General features: G+C 38.6%; 1 protein-coding gene across 1 annotated transcript in view; it reads right to left on the bottom strand.

Moving 5' to 3' along the window:
• The window catches only part of PHACTR1 (phosphatase and actin regulator 1), a 552,716-nt gene that overhangs the window by 265,172 nt on the left and 269,127 nt on the right, over positions 1–18,417 (bottom strand). Inside the window, 1 exon segment of the mRNA XM_011989667.1 lies at positions 17,111–17,123. Coding sequence (XP_011845057.1) covers positions 17,111–17,123 — 13 coding nt within the window.

Below are 18,417 nucleotides of genomic sequence, written 5' to 3'. Positions count from 1 at the left end.
CCTCCCTCCCTGCCTCCCTGCCTCCCTTCCTTCCTTCCTTCGCTCTTTCCTTCCTTCCTTCCTTCTCTCTCTTCTCTTTCTCCCCCTCCCCATCTCTCTTTGTCTCTCCCTCCCCCATGTTTTTTTTGGAGACTCTGTCACTGAGGCTGGAGTGCAGCGGTGCAATCATGGCTCACTGCAGCCTGAACCTCCTGAACTCGAGAGGTCCTCTCACCTCAGCCTCCTGTGTAGCTGGGACCACAGATGTGCACCATCACACCTAGATAAGTTCTACATTTTTTATAGAGATGGGGTCTCACAATGTTGCCCAGGCTAGTCTTGAACTCCTGGGCTCAAGGGATCCTCCTCTGGCCTCAGCCTCCCAAAGTGCTGGGATTCCAGGTGTGAGCCACAGCACAGGGCTATCCAGCACCTTTGCTATCTGCCACTGTTTCAAGCTTAGCTGCTCCAGATAACTTACAGTTCCCCAAAACACCATGCCTTGTCATGGCTTCCCACATGCCCTTTCCTCGTCTCTTTCTTGTTTTTCTGATCGTAGCAGTGAGAGTGCCATTTTGGAAGACATCTGCAGCACACCCTGACCAGCAGAGTTCCCTGCCCAGTCCTTTGTGCCACCTTGGAACTTACTGCTAACTGAACATTTATTGTAACATTCTGTAAGTATTTAAGTTTTTCTTTATGAAATATTTCAAATACAAGACAAAAAATGATGAATATAATACTCTCCACCTGGGCATTATTTAGGTTTAGAAATGTTAACATTGTGTCCTACCTGCTTTAGTGTTTCAAAAATAATGTAAAGGAATACAAATTACAGATATAGCCGAACATCACGGATGCTCCCTTTTCCCACACCTTTTCCCGGAGGCAAGTATTACCCTGAAGTTAATGTTTGTGTATCCTGTTGTACTTTTACCATATAGGTATGCATTTGCAAGCATTAATGTAAAATATTTCTTCATAGGTTTCCAACGTCCGTACATGGTATCACACTTTAAGAATCATTTGTAACATTCTACATTTAATTCAACATTATGTTTGCTTTTTTGTTTTTTAAGACAGAGTCTCGCTCTATCACCCAGGCTGGAGTGCAGTGGCGTGATTTCAGCTCTCTGCAACCTCCGCCTCAGCTCTCTGCAACCTCTGCCTCCAGGGTTCAAGCAATTCTCTGCCTCAGCCTCCCGAGTAGCTGGGATTACAGGCACCTGACACCATGCCCGGCTAATTTTTGTATTTTGTTAGTAGAGACAGGGTTTCACCATCTTGGTCAGGTTGGTCTTGAACTCCTAATCTCGTGATCCACCCACCTTGGCCTCCCAAAAGTGCCGGGATTACAGGCGTGAGCCACCACGCCCAGTCTCAACATGTTTTAAGATTATTGTATGTTGGTTCATGTAAATCTAGTTCACTCATATTTCCTGCTGCATTAGTATTCCAATAGATGATTATATCACAAGATCCTTCAACTCTTACAGAGGGTTTTTTAGTTGGTATGTAAATTTTTTTGCAATGACAATCCTCCAGTGAGCATCCTGATCAATTCTCTTTTGTACCCATGTGCAAAGGTTTCTCTAAAGAATATAAGTAGAACTGAAATAGCTGTGTCATGGGGTATGCGCAACTTTAACTTAACTAGATATTGACAGACAGCTCTTAAAGTGATCGTAACAATTACCGTCTCATCAACAGTGTATGAAAGTTTCTCTTTCCACTTCATCATTACTTGGTATTACCATTATTTCATTTGGGTTTTCAGAATGCTGGGTGATTTAATTCCTGTATCTTGATTATCTGCAGAGTATTCAGGTTTCTCTGTCTACAAATTACTTGCTCATATTTTGTCCACTTGTATATTGAGGTTTTTTTCCTCATTGATTTATATAAACTCTTTTCTTCTGGTATAACCATTGTTGTTGGCTTTATGTGTAGTACCAGTCTTTCAGTCATAATTTTGTTTGTGAGTCCTTTGTCATATAAAGGTTTTTTTAAAGTTAAACTTACCAGTTGTTGATTTGATGTTTTGGTGCTGTCTTGGGACTTTTTCATTTCCTTTTCTTTTTTTTTTGAACAGGTCTTGCTCTGTCGCCCAGGCCAGAGTGCAGTGGCAATATCATAGCTCATGGCAGCCCTGAACTCCAGGGTTCAGACAATCCTCTTGCCTCAGTCTCTCGAGTAAGTTGGGACCAGAGTTGTGCACCACCACACCTGGCCAATTTTTCTTTAAGTAGAGATGAGATCTCGCTATGTTGTCCAGGCAGGTTTCTAACTCCTGAGCTCAAGCAATTCCTCTGCCTCAGCCTCCCTAAGTGCTGGGATTACAGGCATGAGCCACTGTGCCTTGCCTATTTTTGGACTTTTAAATAAATTCTTTTCTATGACGAGGTTATGCAATCTTCACCTATATTCTCCTTTTAAAGTTTCAATGCTTTGCTTTACATATTTAGGTTGTTAATCCATCTGGAATTTGTTTTTATATAAGACGTGAGCCAGAAAGCCAATTTATTTTTTACAATATGGAAAAAAAATTTTTTCCTGAGTACTGCTTATTGCATAGTTTATTTTTTCTATACTGATTTATAAAGCTACTTTTGTGATATACCAATGAGCCGAATTATACTGAATATTTTAAATATATTTTTATGTATAAGTCCTGGCGTTCTTTGCACACTAGGGTAACTATAGTTAATAATAATGTGTTGCATATTTCAAAATAGCTAGAAGAGAGGATTTTGAATATGCTAGCCACAAAAAATGATACATGTTTGAGGTGATGGATATGCTAATTATCCTGATTTAGTCATCACACAATGTATAAGTGTATTGAAGCATCTCATTTGTACCCCATAAATACATGGAACTATTATGTGTCAATTAAAAATAGAATAAAACTTTTCAGACAATCCTCTTGCCTCAGTCTCTCGAGTAAGTTGGGACCAGAGTTGTGCACCACCACACCTGGCCAATTTTTCTTTAAGTAGAGATGAGATCTCGCTATGTTGTCCAGGCAGGTTTCTAACTCCTGAGCTCAAGCAATTCCTCTGCCTCAGCCTCCCTAAGTGCTGGGATTACAGGCATGAGCCACTGTGCCTTGCCTATTTTTGGACTTTTAAATAAATTCTTTTCTATGACGAGGTTATGCAATCTTCACCTATATTCTCCTTTTAAAGTTTCAATGCTTTGCTTTACATATTTAGGTTGTTAATCCATCTGGAATTTGTTTTTATATAAGACGTGAGCCAGAAAGCCACACCCGGGTAATTTTTGTATTTTTAGTAGAGACGGGGTTTCACCATGTTGGTCAGGCTGGTCTCAAACTCCTGACCTCAGGTGATCCGCCTGCCTTTGCCTTCCAAAGTGCTGGGATCACAGGAGTGAGCCGTCGCAACTGGCGATACATTTATAAATTTTAGAAATTTACCAAATAGTTTGCTGACTTGGGTTAAAATATTATATTTAGAATTTCTGAATTTAATTTATGTTCATAAATTAGATTGATCTGTACGTTTTCTCTCTTACATGGTCCTTCTCCAGTTTTTAGATCAAGGGTTGTATTACTGTAATAAAAAGATTTGTTAAACATTCCTTCTCTTTCTATTGTCTTGAAAAGTTTATGTAAAATAGAGGTCACATATTTAGTCTCTGGAATAGCTTATATAAGTTAAGGGTAACCCTTCTTAAATGTTTATTAAAACTCATCAGCCTAATTGATTTTTACTGTAGATCTGTGGAATAGCTTATATAAGTTAAGGGTAACCCTTCTTAAATGTTTATTAAAACTCATCAGCCTAATTGATTTTTACTGTAGATCTGATTTCTTCAGTGATTGTTGTGATTTATTTTCTATTGCTTCTTCAGTCAATATTGGTAGTTTATAGTTCATCTAGAAAATTTTCCATTTTATTTAAGTTTTCCAATTTACTTGCAAGAAGTTGATAATAATATTTCCTTCAGATATTTTAAAATTATCTGTTAACTGTGCCCCTCCAATACTCTATGTTTGTGCCTTCTTTTGTTTTGTTTTTGATGGCTCTTGCCAGAGATCTGCCTGTTTTATTAACATTTTCAAAATACGAAACTTTTTGTTTTCTTTGATCTTTGAGTGTCGATTGTATCTTGGATTTTCTTTCCATTAATTTCATCTCTTATTTCTATAATTTCTTTCTTCAGTCTTTGGGATAGTGCTGCTGTATCTTCTCTTATTTACTGAGTTGACTGTGTGGCTAATTCACTTTAAATATTACCTATTTCCTAACAGATGCATGCAAGGCTACAGATTTCTCTCAAAGTACTACTTGCAAATCTCAGGTATTTTGTAAGTAGTTTTAAGTTATCGTTCAGTTCTAAATATTTCATATTTAGAAATGATTTACTTTTGATGTATGAATTTCTTAGGTAGTTATTTAATTCCAAACATATGTTTTAAGCAATATCTTTGACATATATATCACTTTATTGCTATTTTTTAGAGAAAATACTTTGCATATTAATAGTTTGGAATTTACTAACTTTTTTATGATCTAGCTTGTAACTAGTTTTCTTACGGGTCCATACATTATTTCAAAAAATATGTAGGCTTCAATTGTTAATGTGTACATTAAAGAAAACATGTTACTTGAGTTGTTTAAATCTCCACTAAAATTACTAAGCTAACTAATGTATAAGTTACTGTGAAAAGTGTGTTTTAAAAAATATTCATTTATAATTTTGGATTAGTTTTCCCTTGTAATTTTAATCATTTATGCATTTTATGCATTTTATATTTGGAGGCTATTTTGTTAAATTTTTATATCTTCTTATGAAATATTCCTTTTGTCATTATTAATGAAATAATTAAGTATTAATCATTTATCATTAAGTATTAATACATAATTATTTATCTATAATCATTTACCATTAAGTACTGATACATAATTAAGTATTAACAAATATCATTAAGTAACAATTTTCCTTATCTTTAATATTGTTGTTAGCTTTAAAATCTATTTTATTTAATAGTAATATTGGTATGCTAGTTTGATTTACTTTTGGTTAATATTTGCCTATTGTATCATTGGTGCATCATGGTTTTTTCCTACTTTTAGCATAGAAGTTTAATCTATTTATAGTTGTTGTGATTCATTTGTTTCATATTATTTTGGTTTTCCATTTGTCTTTTCACCTCTTGATCTCTGACTGATGGAGTTTTCTTTATTCTTTCTTTTCGTTTCCTCTAATTTGGAAGTTACATATTTTGTTTCTTTTTTTTTTTTAATAGTTGTCATTACAACTTTAACATATTCTTATGCTTCTGGCCAGTATATCCGGAACAAGCCCAGAATGCTGAAATCTGATCACCCCTCTCTGTTACTTAGGTTTGCTTTTAGTTCTACCTTGTCTGTAATCCCATCCCTTTAGAAAAAAATTCCATCATTGTTTTATGTTGTTTTACTTTTACAAACATATTTATCAACTTCACATCTGCTTCTTCAATCTCACTCCTTCCTTCTTGGTTCAATTTTCTTTTTTCTGAATGACAGGCGATTCCTTCGTTTAGTAAGGGTCTATGATTAATGAACTCAGACCCTGAGTTTACTAGCATGAATCTTTATATATTTTAATTATTATTAGCTAATAAATGTACGTAAGTAGTTAAAAATTTAAATAGTGCTAAAAGTAGTAGTCTCCTGTTCCTCACTTCCCCAGACATAACAATTTCCACTGTTTTTTCTTTCTGATCTATCCCGTATGGTATTTAGCTCTAAGTTTCTAAATAGTATAATAGTCTCTTAATTCATTAATTTATAATTCTATTTACTAACTGTATACTATAGTAGCAGACTGAGCTCTCTTAAGCCATTCCATTCCCCTTTTCCTCCTCCATTTTTATATAATATTTTGTTAAATATTCAATTTTCACATATTTTAATTTTGTTAAAATTGGTTCTTTGGAATTCTACGATTACACTTCCATTTTAAACAAATTTTCATTTTTCCTGGAGTTAATAATCTCTTAATTTTTTTCCTGAGTCTTCCTTGAACTGATCTCTAATTTCTTCCACACCCTTCAGCAGCTTCTCAGTATAACACCCCAATCAGCCAAATATTTCAGACAGGGTGCCTCATTTTGGAGCTATGATTATGTGCCTAAATCCAGATGCTTTTGGATTTAACTTCTCCAAGGGGGGGAAAAATCCCACCTCTTGAGGGAGTGATAGTGAAGTTGCTTTACACCACCCCCTTTTACTATCTTTTGTGTCACCTAATATATCGTATTCTTCATCTCATTTCTCAGGGCTTCGTTCTGATTTTCTTTGATCTTCCAGTTTATTAATTCTTTCTTTGGCTGTGTCCACTGTGCTATTTAATCAGTGTTTAATTTCAAAGACTATATTTTTCATTTCTAGATATTATATTTATTTCTTTTCTAGTCTGTCTTTTTTTTGTTGTTGTTTTTCATAGTGGTTTCTTTTTCACTATGGCTCCTATTTATTCTCTATTTCTTTTCTTATTGTAAGCATATGTATTTGATAGAAACCTTTATATCTTATTTCTAGTTCTTCATTTGTTGAATCTGCTGACTTTATTCTAGTCTATTTCTTCATGTGATTTGGAGTTTTTTCATTGTGAGTTTATACTTAACAGGATTCTTTTCCATTCCTTAAAGAGTAATTTTTTATTTGCTTCTATCAATATCCCAATGACCCTAATGACCTGGAGGGTGGGAAATATGTTCACTTTTAGCTCCAGGATTCCCAAATATTCTGGGTACTAAAAATTTGGATCACATACGCTTTCAGTTTCAATTTCTCGTAGGGACTTTCCTGCCTCTACAGAGATCCCCTGGGCTTACAGCTCCTTGCTATTTTCCTTACAGGCAAAGTTATTGTTTTGTCTTTTTTTTCCAATATCCAGTTTTATCTATGGGTAGGACTTCGAGGAGTCTTCCCTTAATCAGAGTCTTAGGTCTGCCCTTAAATGAGAATTGAAACTCTAGCCCTCAGTGTCTCAGGCATGTATCCAGGTCAGACACCCCAGAGTAAAGTCAGTTCAGTCTATTATGCTGCTGAAAGTTCTTCTGATTATTTCTTTACGTGTTTGTTTCTCTCAACTAGTGAATGAGCATTTCAAAGGCAAGAATCAACTTACTAACCATTATTTCTCTCTGCTCTACTATCCCAACTCCTAGCAAAAAACCTGGCAGAGTAAACAAAAGCATGGTTCATACTGATAGAAGAGCTAGAAAGAAATTATTTAGGCAGATAGCGAGGATGAGAGTCCTCAGTAAGATTTCCTTTTAATAAAAAGCAGTCCCGAAATCATTTCTTTTCTAACAAAAAACAGCCTGAAAAATCAAGCTGCAAGCATAGATAAGTAAGCTAGAAGCTTACACAGGTGAATGCTGGCAGCTGTGCCAATAAGAAGAGGCCACCTGGGGGTTAGGCATGTTCAACATGGAGGCTCTATCTTCCTTTTTCTTTGTCGACCATATGTGCAGTATAGAAGTAGGCAACATGGCATCGGCCAGGTAGAGAACCATTTGCATAATAAAAGATTAAGGTGAGGAGGCCAGCTTCTTCATGCACTATGTAAATGGCATACCTGGTCTGACAAATCTTTTGTGCCCTATGTAAATCAGACGCTGCCTTCTATGTAAATCAGACGCTGCCTTCTGCCTTCTCAAGCTTGTCTATAGACTTCCCCACCCCCCAACCCCGTGCATTTCACCACAGAACCGGAAGACCCACACGGGAGCCCCCCTCTCGCTGTAGGAGAAAGAGCTTTTCTCTTTCTTTCGCCTATTAAACCTTTGCTCTTAAACTCATTCTTTGTGTGCATCTGTGTCCTCAGTTTCCTTGGTGTAAGGCAATGAAAAACAGCACCACTTCAATATTTGGTAAATGAATGGGTTTAATTTAGATGAGTTTGACATCTACTAAGAAGTTCTGTACAACTTGTCACTTGCAATATGGTGTCCAAGACACAGATGAGAGATACGTCAGAGAATAAAGAGAACTGGAGAGCAATAATTGGGAGATGTCTGGGGAACCTGATTGCTCTGACCTCTTCTTCAACTGGTTTTCTTCCTCATTATTTGAAATATTGTTTAAATTAAATAATTAACACTATATTAAGACCCAAGACTAGTACTCAGAGGCTATATTTAGCTTCTGGCTACCTGGTTATGCCATGCAGTGAAATGAGGCAAGAAGCTTTTTGACAATTTAATTAACATCTTTCTAGATTTTCAATTTTTCAAATATGAAGCCCTATGAAGGGGCTTCATTTTCAATGTATTTACAGTGCAAGAGGAGGAAACTCTGATTTCTCCTTCAACATTTATCACTGGGGATTTGGGTAGGGGATTGGAGGAGGGAGAAAGAAGGAAGAAAGGCCTTGTCTTCTATTGACCTAGAGTTCATCCTTCTTTGCAGCTTCCTTTAAGTCAGTGGTTTAACTTTGGGACATGGTAAAATAACAATGTGTGTGTTGTCAGTGGATTTAGGGTGTGAGAAAATAGCAGATACTAATTAGGATTTTGAAAGACCTTTCATACTGGTGAAAAAAAAAAAAAAAGACACAGAAACATACTTATGTCATTGCTATAATTGGGTAAGCCTGTGTATTCTGTTTGGAAATTTGCAAGGCTTATCACGTTGAACACTTGATGTTTTCATTATTTGAGGTCTTGAGCAAGCTTTAAATGAAGTGTGTTTAGAAAGTACTGTGCACGTGATCTCCCCCTCCACAAACACAAAACCATTATAGTTTTATCTAATTAAACTACTTCCATTTCTTCTTCAGTGCCTACCATAAGAGTGCTGGCCTCTCTCAATGGTGGTCCTCATCATCCAGCTTATTTCTCCATATGGCGACAAAATGCTGATGAGGAAGTTTCAGTTCAGTTACAGTTATTTTTTTCTTAAGAAGAAAATGATGTAGGACAGGACTTTGTAAAAGAATAATAAACCAAAAAGTAGAAGGGAATATTTTTAATGACATCAGAGAAACTGCATAAGACCATTTTCTGTATTGCTGGCCTCTTTAGAAAGCATTTAGTTGGCAGGTATTTGTGGTATAATGGAATGAGCTATTGTAATCACTGAGCACTGATATATTCATTGGCTCTGTAAGGGGAAATTTTTCCAGCATGGGACAGTCCTGTAGCGATACAAGCTAAACATGCCCATCTACTGCCCTGCAAACCAGGGCCACCCCTTGGGTGATAGGGTCCTCATCTATAGCAGCAATTTGTGTTACCCTGGGTCAGTGTGTTAGCACTGATCTCACCTGATTGATAGAAGGAATGGCATCCTGGTCAGCAGGGGTAAACAAGGGACAGGTAATAGTGATATGGACAGGAGGCAGGGAAATACTGTGTAGAAGAGGGTGGTTCCCTGGCAAAAGCCCTATCCTCAAGCCTGGAAACTACGGCCCTAAATCAGGAACGTTATCCCTGCTTTCCTGCCCAAATGTTGCCTTTTTGGCCTGCCTCACCCCTCTATCCTATGCCCATATAAACCTCAGACCCCAGCTGGCAAAGAGACAAGTGGCTGAACATCCAGAGAAAAAGCAACTGAGCATTGAAGACTATAGAGAGATGTGGCTTAACTTCAGATGGCACGACTTCAGAGAGGAGCCTGGTCATCTCTGGAAAAGATCACCTTCATCCTACACCATCCCCTTTCCAGCTCCTGATTCTCTGAGAGCCACTTCCACTGCTTAATAAAATCCTCTACATTCATCGCCTTTCAAACAGTTCATGTGATCTGATTCTTCTGGATGCCAAACAAGAACTTGGGTATCAAAGGGGCAGGTGCAGAAGGCTGCCACCCTGACCTACCACTGAGCTGTCAACACTTAGCCTTCCATAGACAGCAAAGCTAAAATTGTAGCTAAAATTGTAATACACCCATAGAATGCTGCCATGGGGCTGGAACCCAAAAGCACTCAGCCCGGCCCTGGCACCCACACTCCTGTGTGCTCTCTCCTGTGAATGTCTCAACCTAACAAGTTCAAGTGAGTGAAATTCATTTCTGCTGGTGCTGAAGTGGTCAGCTTGTCCAAGAGCTGGTGCACTCCAGTTCCCGCCCACAACAAGGTCAAGTCAAGGGTACTCTTCAGTCTCAACAGGGCCCAAAGTCAACCACAGGTGGGAGTGCTGAGCTCCTTGGGACATCTGATCAACTCCCAAGGCTGGGGGTAGATACAATGGAGTTGGAAGGTTGAAGAGTATCCCAAAAAGCAGAAACAGAGGTCTAAGGGTGGCACAGGTCTGGTCTGGGCCCAGGGCTCCTAGCTAAGACAACTACTGCTTTGCCATCCAAGCATCTCATAAAGCCTTAGAAAACTGCTGGTAAAAGGACTTGCGGGGTGCCTGTATAAACTGGCCATAAAAATATGGGATAAGAAGTTGTGGAAAGCCACAAGAGGCCTCTGAGGAGGAAAGCCTCCTAACTGCCATCATGTTCCCATGCTCAGAGCGAGACCCGCTCTTTTACCTGTAAACACTGTGTTCAAGGAGAAAGACACTCCTTTAAAACCCTGAAATGTGGACAGATGTACAGGCTCCTAATTAAGCCCACTCCCACCAGCTACTCTCCGAGAAGTTAAAGATATGCTGTTTGAGCACAAAGGAGATTCATTTAAACCACTGTTGCTATAGATTACGCCTATGACACATTGCCCCCCTTTCACTGTTTCGTCCTGAACATCTGCTTCTTAGATCTAAGTGATTGTACTCAATAAATAGTGTGGAGACCAGAACTCTGGTCCCTTTACAGCCTCCATTTTGCAACTGGCCCCCTGGCTCCCACCTTTATAAACTCTTAACTTGTCTCTTCTCAATCCTTTGTCGCCACCGGACTTCGGATCCCCTATGGGTGGTGTTGAGACTGGTCTCCAACAGAAAACATCAGAAGAAACACTCCAAAGTGGGAGTTGCAGGGGTGAGGTGCTTCTGGCCTGGGTCAGAAACTCTGAAGTTGCATTGGAATGAGCAACAAACCCAACAAACCCAACATCTATCTTGCTGGCCTCCCAGACTATATGTTGGTATAACCTGCAACTCAGACAGCACTTCCTGGATGAAACTTTCTTGACTACCCAAAGTTATTCATTCTACCCTCAGTGACCCGGAAGCATTTTCTTCATGCCTCACCTCTCACTTGGCTTTGTGAATATGTGTTTATATCTCTATCCCCCCTGTAGACTTTGAGTCCCTGTGGAAAGCAATTATATCTTCTTTATATTTGTGCCTTTAGTTCCTGGACACATGAATAGCAGTGATGTTTGGCAAATTAATGAATAGATGGCTTGTCCGCCTCGAAGTCACCTTTTTGTATTAGTATTTCATAGGCAGATTACTAATTACCATGCTAATGCAATTAGATTACTAATTAGCATGCAAAGTTATAAGATAGGCATTATGATGCCAGGGTAAATATTCATCTTGAGTGGTTAAATACAGTAATTTCCTTCTTGAATCTTTGTTGCAGCAACAGGTGGAGTGAGATACACATTGTCCTAGGAGATCTGTATTCCTTAGAGGACTCTGTCAAGTTCAAAAATGTATAGGAGCTTTACCTTCTAGTCACACTGATGGTACCTTACACCTAAATCCTGCTTTCACATATGTTATCTCTTTGATCCTCTCAAAAGCCCTGTGAGATGAGTAGGCTCTTACTGTGATTATCATTTTATGGCAGGAGACAGCAAGGTGGACTGGTTAAGTGATGCATCTCTGGTTCCACATAGGAGAGCAGTGCTGAAATTCGAACATGACTGTCTTGGCCAACCAGTGTTTTTCCCACTATCTATTCACCACCATGATGCTGGCCAAATTGCTTAATCTCTCAGCTTCAGGTTTCTTATCTGAAAAGATGAATAATATGCTCTACACACTGGGGAGGTAAGGTCAAGGAATTTAAAGGATGCTTAGGTACTTTGCAAACATTATACTTTTGTGTCTTGGTGGTTTTCCATGATTGCCTGATGGACATATCTTCATTCATAATGCATCACCTCTATTAGCATCGCTGATAACTTTGTAGCCAAGGATCAAAGGGGAGCCTCCACTTCAATACTTCATTATGAATATTTAGCATGGCATCCAGACAGTTTTCACACCCTTCTGCTACCTACCCATGGTAATTGGTGATCAGTGTGATGTGGCTTCATGCCACATAATACTTTGAGATGATTTCTAGGTCAGCTCCAGCAATCAGTCTGGATGAAGACTATTTAATTTGTAATTGCTTATGACAATTCTTCCATCTTTTAAGAAGCTCTGAAGGAAATGGTACTCTTATTCCTCTACGTCTTTTGCCTCCCAATAAGTACTGCAAATGGACCCTAAGGCATTCAATTTCCAATATTAATTCACATTGATGACCTTAGTTGGCTGCCACTTGATATACTTAAGATTAGAGTTGGAGGCCCGCCCCTGCGATCAGCTAAGTTGACTTCTTCCCATGGCCACAGGTTAACAAACCCTCTTAGAAATGTGCACCAGTGGCTGCCAAGGGGCCCCAGCAGGAGAGTGTAAGTGGCTAGTCCCATCTAGCAAAAGTGCTGGAAAATTCACAACATCCATGCAGTCATAGTGGGGACTGGTGTTGCCATTTCCATGTGAGTGAGATTCTCTGGCAATTTATAGTTATCATCAGGACTTCAGAATTCTGCTCTACAGTAGAAACACCATTAACCCTTCCCTCTTATTCTAGCACATCTTCACCCTTCTATTGATTTTCAAATTTTAAAATGGGTTACCGCTGCTGTTCTATTCCTACTGCTTCCACTGCCAGCACCCGACATACAGACTAGTGCTTCTCCTGCTGCATCTCCCTAAACACTGCTGCTGAATGAGCTTTATTTGCTCAAGAACTATCTTTATCCCATCATTCTGCTTGAAGATCTCCACTGGCTTACACAATCAAGTCCAAAGCCATCCTTTTGGAACTAGAAGCTGCCTTAAGCTCCCATGGTTCCACCTGTGCATCCCCAGGTCTCATTATTTCCAAACAGAAACATTTGTCTTCAGCACTTTGCTTTTGCTCATGCTTTCCTTCAGCTAAAATGCCTTCTCCCTCTACCTAACTATTACAAATTGTTCCAAGTTGAGCTCTGATCTCATGTCTTTCTACAAAGCTTTTCATTAACGTTCTGGTCCGCAAAGCTATTTTCTTTTCTGACTTGCTGCATATGTTGATATTACATATTTTGGAGCTGAATCAAATACTCTTTTGAGCTGTTCTCTAAATGTTTTTCAATGGATAATGTCATTCTGCTGTAAAAAGGCCTTTCTTATCTCCTACTCACCTGCAGAATAAAATAAAAATCCTTAATATTCTGGATCTTTCTAAACCTAATCATAATATTGACTATAATCATAATATTCATATATTTCTTTTAAAATCATATACACTTACATGTGTGTATATATATGTGTGTGTATATATGTGTGTGTGTATATATATATTACAGTTGTGAATACAGTACATTCCTATTGTAAAAAACACATAAATGACAGTCTTACATAAAGTAGGAAAAATCATGTACAAATCAACCACTCTGAGGCAGCCCTTATTAGCATCTTGATAGGTGTCTTTCAGATGAGTTTCTTAGCAAACTATGGGCTTTCACTTCTCTAAACCTTTGCTTACCTTGTTCTCTCTGAACTATATTGCCCTTCTGAGTCCTCTCTGATAAGCATACTGGTGGATCAAGGACTGCTCAAATACCGCCTCCCCTTCGAAGCTCTCCATACACCCGTCCTCACAAGTAAGATGGATCCCCCACCTCACCAATCTTCCATAGGTGTCTTCTCTGCTGGCATGGTGAGGTCTGGCATGCATGTGCACATCTATCTGGCATGCACACATATATGTCCCCCAGTCGAGACTGGAAGCTCTCTGATGGCAAAGTGTGTTTTATCCATCCCTTTCTTTAGCATCTGCCTAGCGTAGAGCTGACATCAAACAAACACTGGGGGAATAATGAACACAAGAGCAGTAAGTATGGCTTCTCATCTAGTGAGCTGAAGACTGAAACCACACGGTAGTAAGCCCCTTGCGCTCCATGAATACTTGTCTGCTGTGTTTCTAGCACATCAGATCTTTTATGTTAGAACTATTGTCTATTTAGGAATGAAAGGTCTGAAAAGACTCCAGGCAATACTTTTTTAGCTCCACAATACACAGCTATGAGCGTCACCAGTGCAAGGTCCTGGGATGCCCATGCAGACATCACCCAGATCAAGAAAACAAACTTTGCCAGTGTCTCTGAAGCCCCCACTGATGCCTCATCACAATCTCTACCCACCTCTGCTCCTGAAAGCTCAGGGCAAGTTGTTTCTAACATTATAGTTTAATTTAGCATGTTTTTAGGCTGGGCATGGTGGCTCACGCCTCTAATCCCAGCACTTTGGGAGGCCGAGGCAGGTGGATCACCTGAGATCAGGAGTTTGAGACCAGCCTGGCTAACATGGTGAAATCCCCTCTCTACCAGAAATACAAAAATTAGCCAGCATGGTGGCAGGTGCCTGTAATCCCAGCTACTCGGGAGGCTGAGACAGGAGGCAGAGGTTGCAGTGAGTTGAGATGGTGCCTTTGCACTCCAGCCTAGGCGACAAGCGTGAAACTCTGTCTCAAAAAAAAAAAAAAAGAAAAAAGAAAAAAATTAGCATGTTTTTGAACTTAATATAAATTGAATTATACAATATGTGTTCTAGCTTCTTTCCCTTAATATTGTGTTTATAAGATTCATCTATATAATTGTGATTTTATTACTCCTATTTCTGTGAACTGTACCATTGCATGATTATACCATAATTAATTTATCCATTCTACTCTTAATGGACATTGAGTTGTTTCCAGGTTTTAGCCTTTATAAAAAATACTATTAACTTTCATATTCGTGTTTGTGTGTGTGTGCATCTCTCTCTCTCTCTCCCCCCACCTCTCTCTCTCTCTCTCTCTCTCTCTATATATATATATATAAAACTTAATTTGTAATACTTTACAAACTTCTGATGATGTAGTATGGTCAACGTAAACAGTAGCCACACTCAAATGCACTAAAGTACAAAAGAACTTGTTTTTTCATTGGGAAGAAAATTACAGGAGGCACTTACTGGAACACAGGGCATCCCACTGCATCTACCTTCAATCAATTATAAACCTATGCCTGCTATTTGAGCCCATGCAAAATCTAGTCTCTACAGTTAATTTCTCAATTGGAGTAAGACCTTAGGCTTATATTTTTCCTATGGTTCAAGAAAATTGAACCATAGAAAATTTGGATTATTGAGCTAATTTATGGAGATGAGGTGTGAAATAGAGAAATTATAAACAGTACTTTTCAAAGTGCTTCTTAAAGTATCAACTTAGAATGATGATGATGCCTATGAACCTCATATCCTATTAATAAAAAATAAATTTTAGTTGGTTTCAGTTGGGTGAAATTGTAACTATATATAATAGTGGAAGATTGTGGTTTAGATGATTTTAACTTAAGGGACAACCCGGCTTTTGCCAAGTATAGAAGCAGTTCCAAAACTTGTAAGTGAGAAGTCTCAAACTCAAAATAACTATTTTAGTCATTTGGTCTTGCTCAAATTTTGTTCTTACATTTCCATGAATGTATAAAAATCTCATGGGCTTCCTGTTTATTAAGAGCATGTTCTGAAACTGTGATTGATGAATACTCTAGTATTATAGATTCACCATTAGAAGGTTTGCTTTTTCCTTATGAAACAAACTGCTCAGCTGGGGCAGGTGCAGACAACATGACCCATCCTCTCCCCACTAATGATCCCAAAATTATTTGGAAACTAGTTGTAGCTAATATCCTATAAATGAAAGGTGTAACTAGGTTAGTACCCATGGAATGACAAAATCAAAAGTGGTGACCATATTGAAAGGGATTCTTTCTTGGAACACCAGAGGGGATAACTTAGAAATGAACAATGATATAAGTTCCTAAGGTTAGAATTGTTGATTTAAATCTAGCCCTGACATGGCACGTTTCCAGAACTAGCCCTTCTTTCTGTTCCCCCTGTCTATGCCCTCTGGCTCTTCAATCTATCCAAACATCAGTTCTAGAAGGAGCTACTTTATTGAAAGATTAAATAATCTCACATCGCCTGCCTCCTTAAATACCTCCAATGGCTATCAATTTGGGGAAAAAAAAAAAGCCACATTCTTGACTTTGTGGCCCCAGACTAGTTATATTTTAATCTAAATTCTAAATACATCTCCTTAGAATTCCTACCCTCTACTTAACATTAGCCTCTTCTGTATTCCAGGTCCCCACTATGTACCTTCAAGACTTTTTGGTTTTACTTTTGTAATTGTTTTTGTCTGGAGTGCTCTTTCAGCCTTCTACTTCTCCATGTATTCAAATCTTTCATAACTGTCAAGGTCCAGGTTAAATGTCACCTCCTCTTTTGAATTAGATAAATTACAACCAGATTTTGCTTTATTTAGCATTTACTTCACTCTTCCCTGTATTAATTAGTAAATGACCTATTTTTATCCTCTACTTGTTCATAATCTTTTTTACAAATAGAAACTAGGTTTCTTTTTGTATTTTCAGTGCTATCCACAGTTCCTTGCAGCAAGCACTAAATTAATTTGTATTTACTTGAGTTTGCAAATTCAACATGTTATACAGGAAAAACAAATCAAGGGACTGGAAATCTGAAGCATGGGTTTTGTTCTCAGCTTTTCTGCTAACTAAATGATGCGGGTATGGTGGAGCACTTTCTTCATATGTAAAATCAAGAAATTGGTCTTCATATCTTTAGGGGTCTTAGCCTTAATGATCAAAGAAGAAATTCAAAAATTCTCTCATTTACACCAGATGTAATATCTCTAATTGCACAGTTATTGTGAATATACATCTCATTAATTATAGCTAGAAAAGAAGAGCATTTTTTGAGAATCAGGAACTGATCCACTGGATGGATGAGAAAGCAGAGTCTCTAAAAGTGATAGAAGCAGGAAGGAGTTTGGACCCCAGTTGTTCAATTTCAAGTCCAGTGATTCTTAGGAAAGTAAACTGAGTCTTGAGAGCAAGCCTGGAAAGGAAGCTTTAGACAGGTTTGTTTGTTTATGTATTTATTTATTTTGACACGGAGTCTTGCTCTGTCACCCAGGCTGGAATGCAGTGGCACAATCTAGGCTCACTGCAACCTCCACCTCCCGGGTTCAAGCAGTTCTCTGCCTCAGCCTCCCGAGTAGCTGGGATTACAGGGGCCCACCACCATGCCTGGCTAATTTTTGTATTTTTAATAGAGATGGAGTTTCACCATGTTGGCCAGGCTGGTCTTGAACTCCTGAGCTCATGACCCACCCACCTCGGCCTCCCAAAGTGTTGGGATTACAGGCGTGAGCCACCGTGCCCGGCTGATAGGTTAATTTTAACAACGAGTAAACAACTGACAAGCAGTAGGAAAAATCATTCATGTCTCAGAGGAAAGGACTAAACAGAGTTTTAAGCAGTAGCTGGAAAAAGTTGCTTTAGGGACTAGAACCTGGGCACTTCTAGCTAAAGGACTATGAGGGGTTGTCAGGAGCTGCAGAGAGCTGCCAGGAGGGGCTGGCTAACTTGGGGGAAGTCACATGAGGAAAGCCTAAGAACAAGGATATTAAGACCTGTTGATTAGGTGAAAAGCAACTTTACAATTTACCTGTTTCAGTTCTGGAATTTCAAGTCAATATGCAAACATCTAACCTCCTCTTAAAGATCATTAGCAAAAGAGGCTCCCTGGGATTTGGGAAGGGAGAGAGTAAGCAAAAAAAGATGTAGAAAAGTCTAGCAAGAAATCAAACTGGTGGCAGAGAGGGGCTTAGAGAAAGAAAGCAAGCGCAGGTGGATTCAGGAGATACAAATAATTTGATGGGGTTCAAGTAACCGCCAACTCATTTGGACCTGATCTAGGCCCTGGGAATAAAGCAGAAAATATTGAAAATACATATAAAAATACATATGCCAAGATGCACTGAGGCATACATTTAAGCTACCTACTACAAACTGCCCACTTATACATGGTTCACACCCACAAGTTTTCTTCCCTTGTAGTTCAGAGACTTCCTGGTTCAACCAGTTTGCTGGCCATGTGATGCCCAGTTGAGGGTGGGAAATGAATATGGGTCAAGACAGTGATCCCACGGTAAAATTCTGAATGGGAAAACTCGTAACCTCTTAACCTGGAAAAAAGATTTGGCAATTCAAATAATAGGTAAAGAAAAGTGCCTGCATTTGGGGATGCTTTGTGGAATTTTTCCTACGTAAGCATGACAAACATCTTTCCAGTGTGAGATTTTCTCAGATTGTTCACATTCTAATAGGAGAAAGAAGGGAAATAACGTCTATTTCATTTAATTTAAAGGTTTTCTTTCTATTCATGGTAGTAATCAGAAAACGCCAAGACACACA

Source organism: Mandrillus leucophaeus, unplaced genomic scaffold (genome assembly GCF_000951045.1).
Source record: "Mandrillus leucophaeus isolate KB7577 unplaced genomic scaffold, Mleu.le_1.0 Scaffold36, whole genome shotgun sequence".
NCBI classification, from domain to species: domain Eukaryota; kingdom Metazoa; phylum Chordata; class Mammalia; order Primates; family Cercopithecidae; genus Mandrillus; species Mandrillus leucophaeus.
Note: the sequence above shows the minus strand (reverse complement) of the source record. Positions and strands in the feature narration are given on the sequence as shown.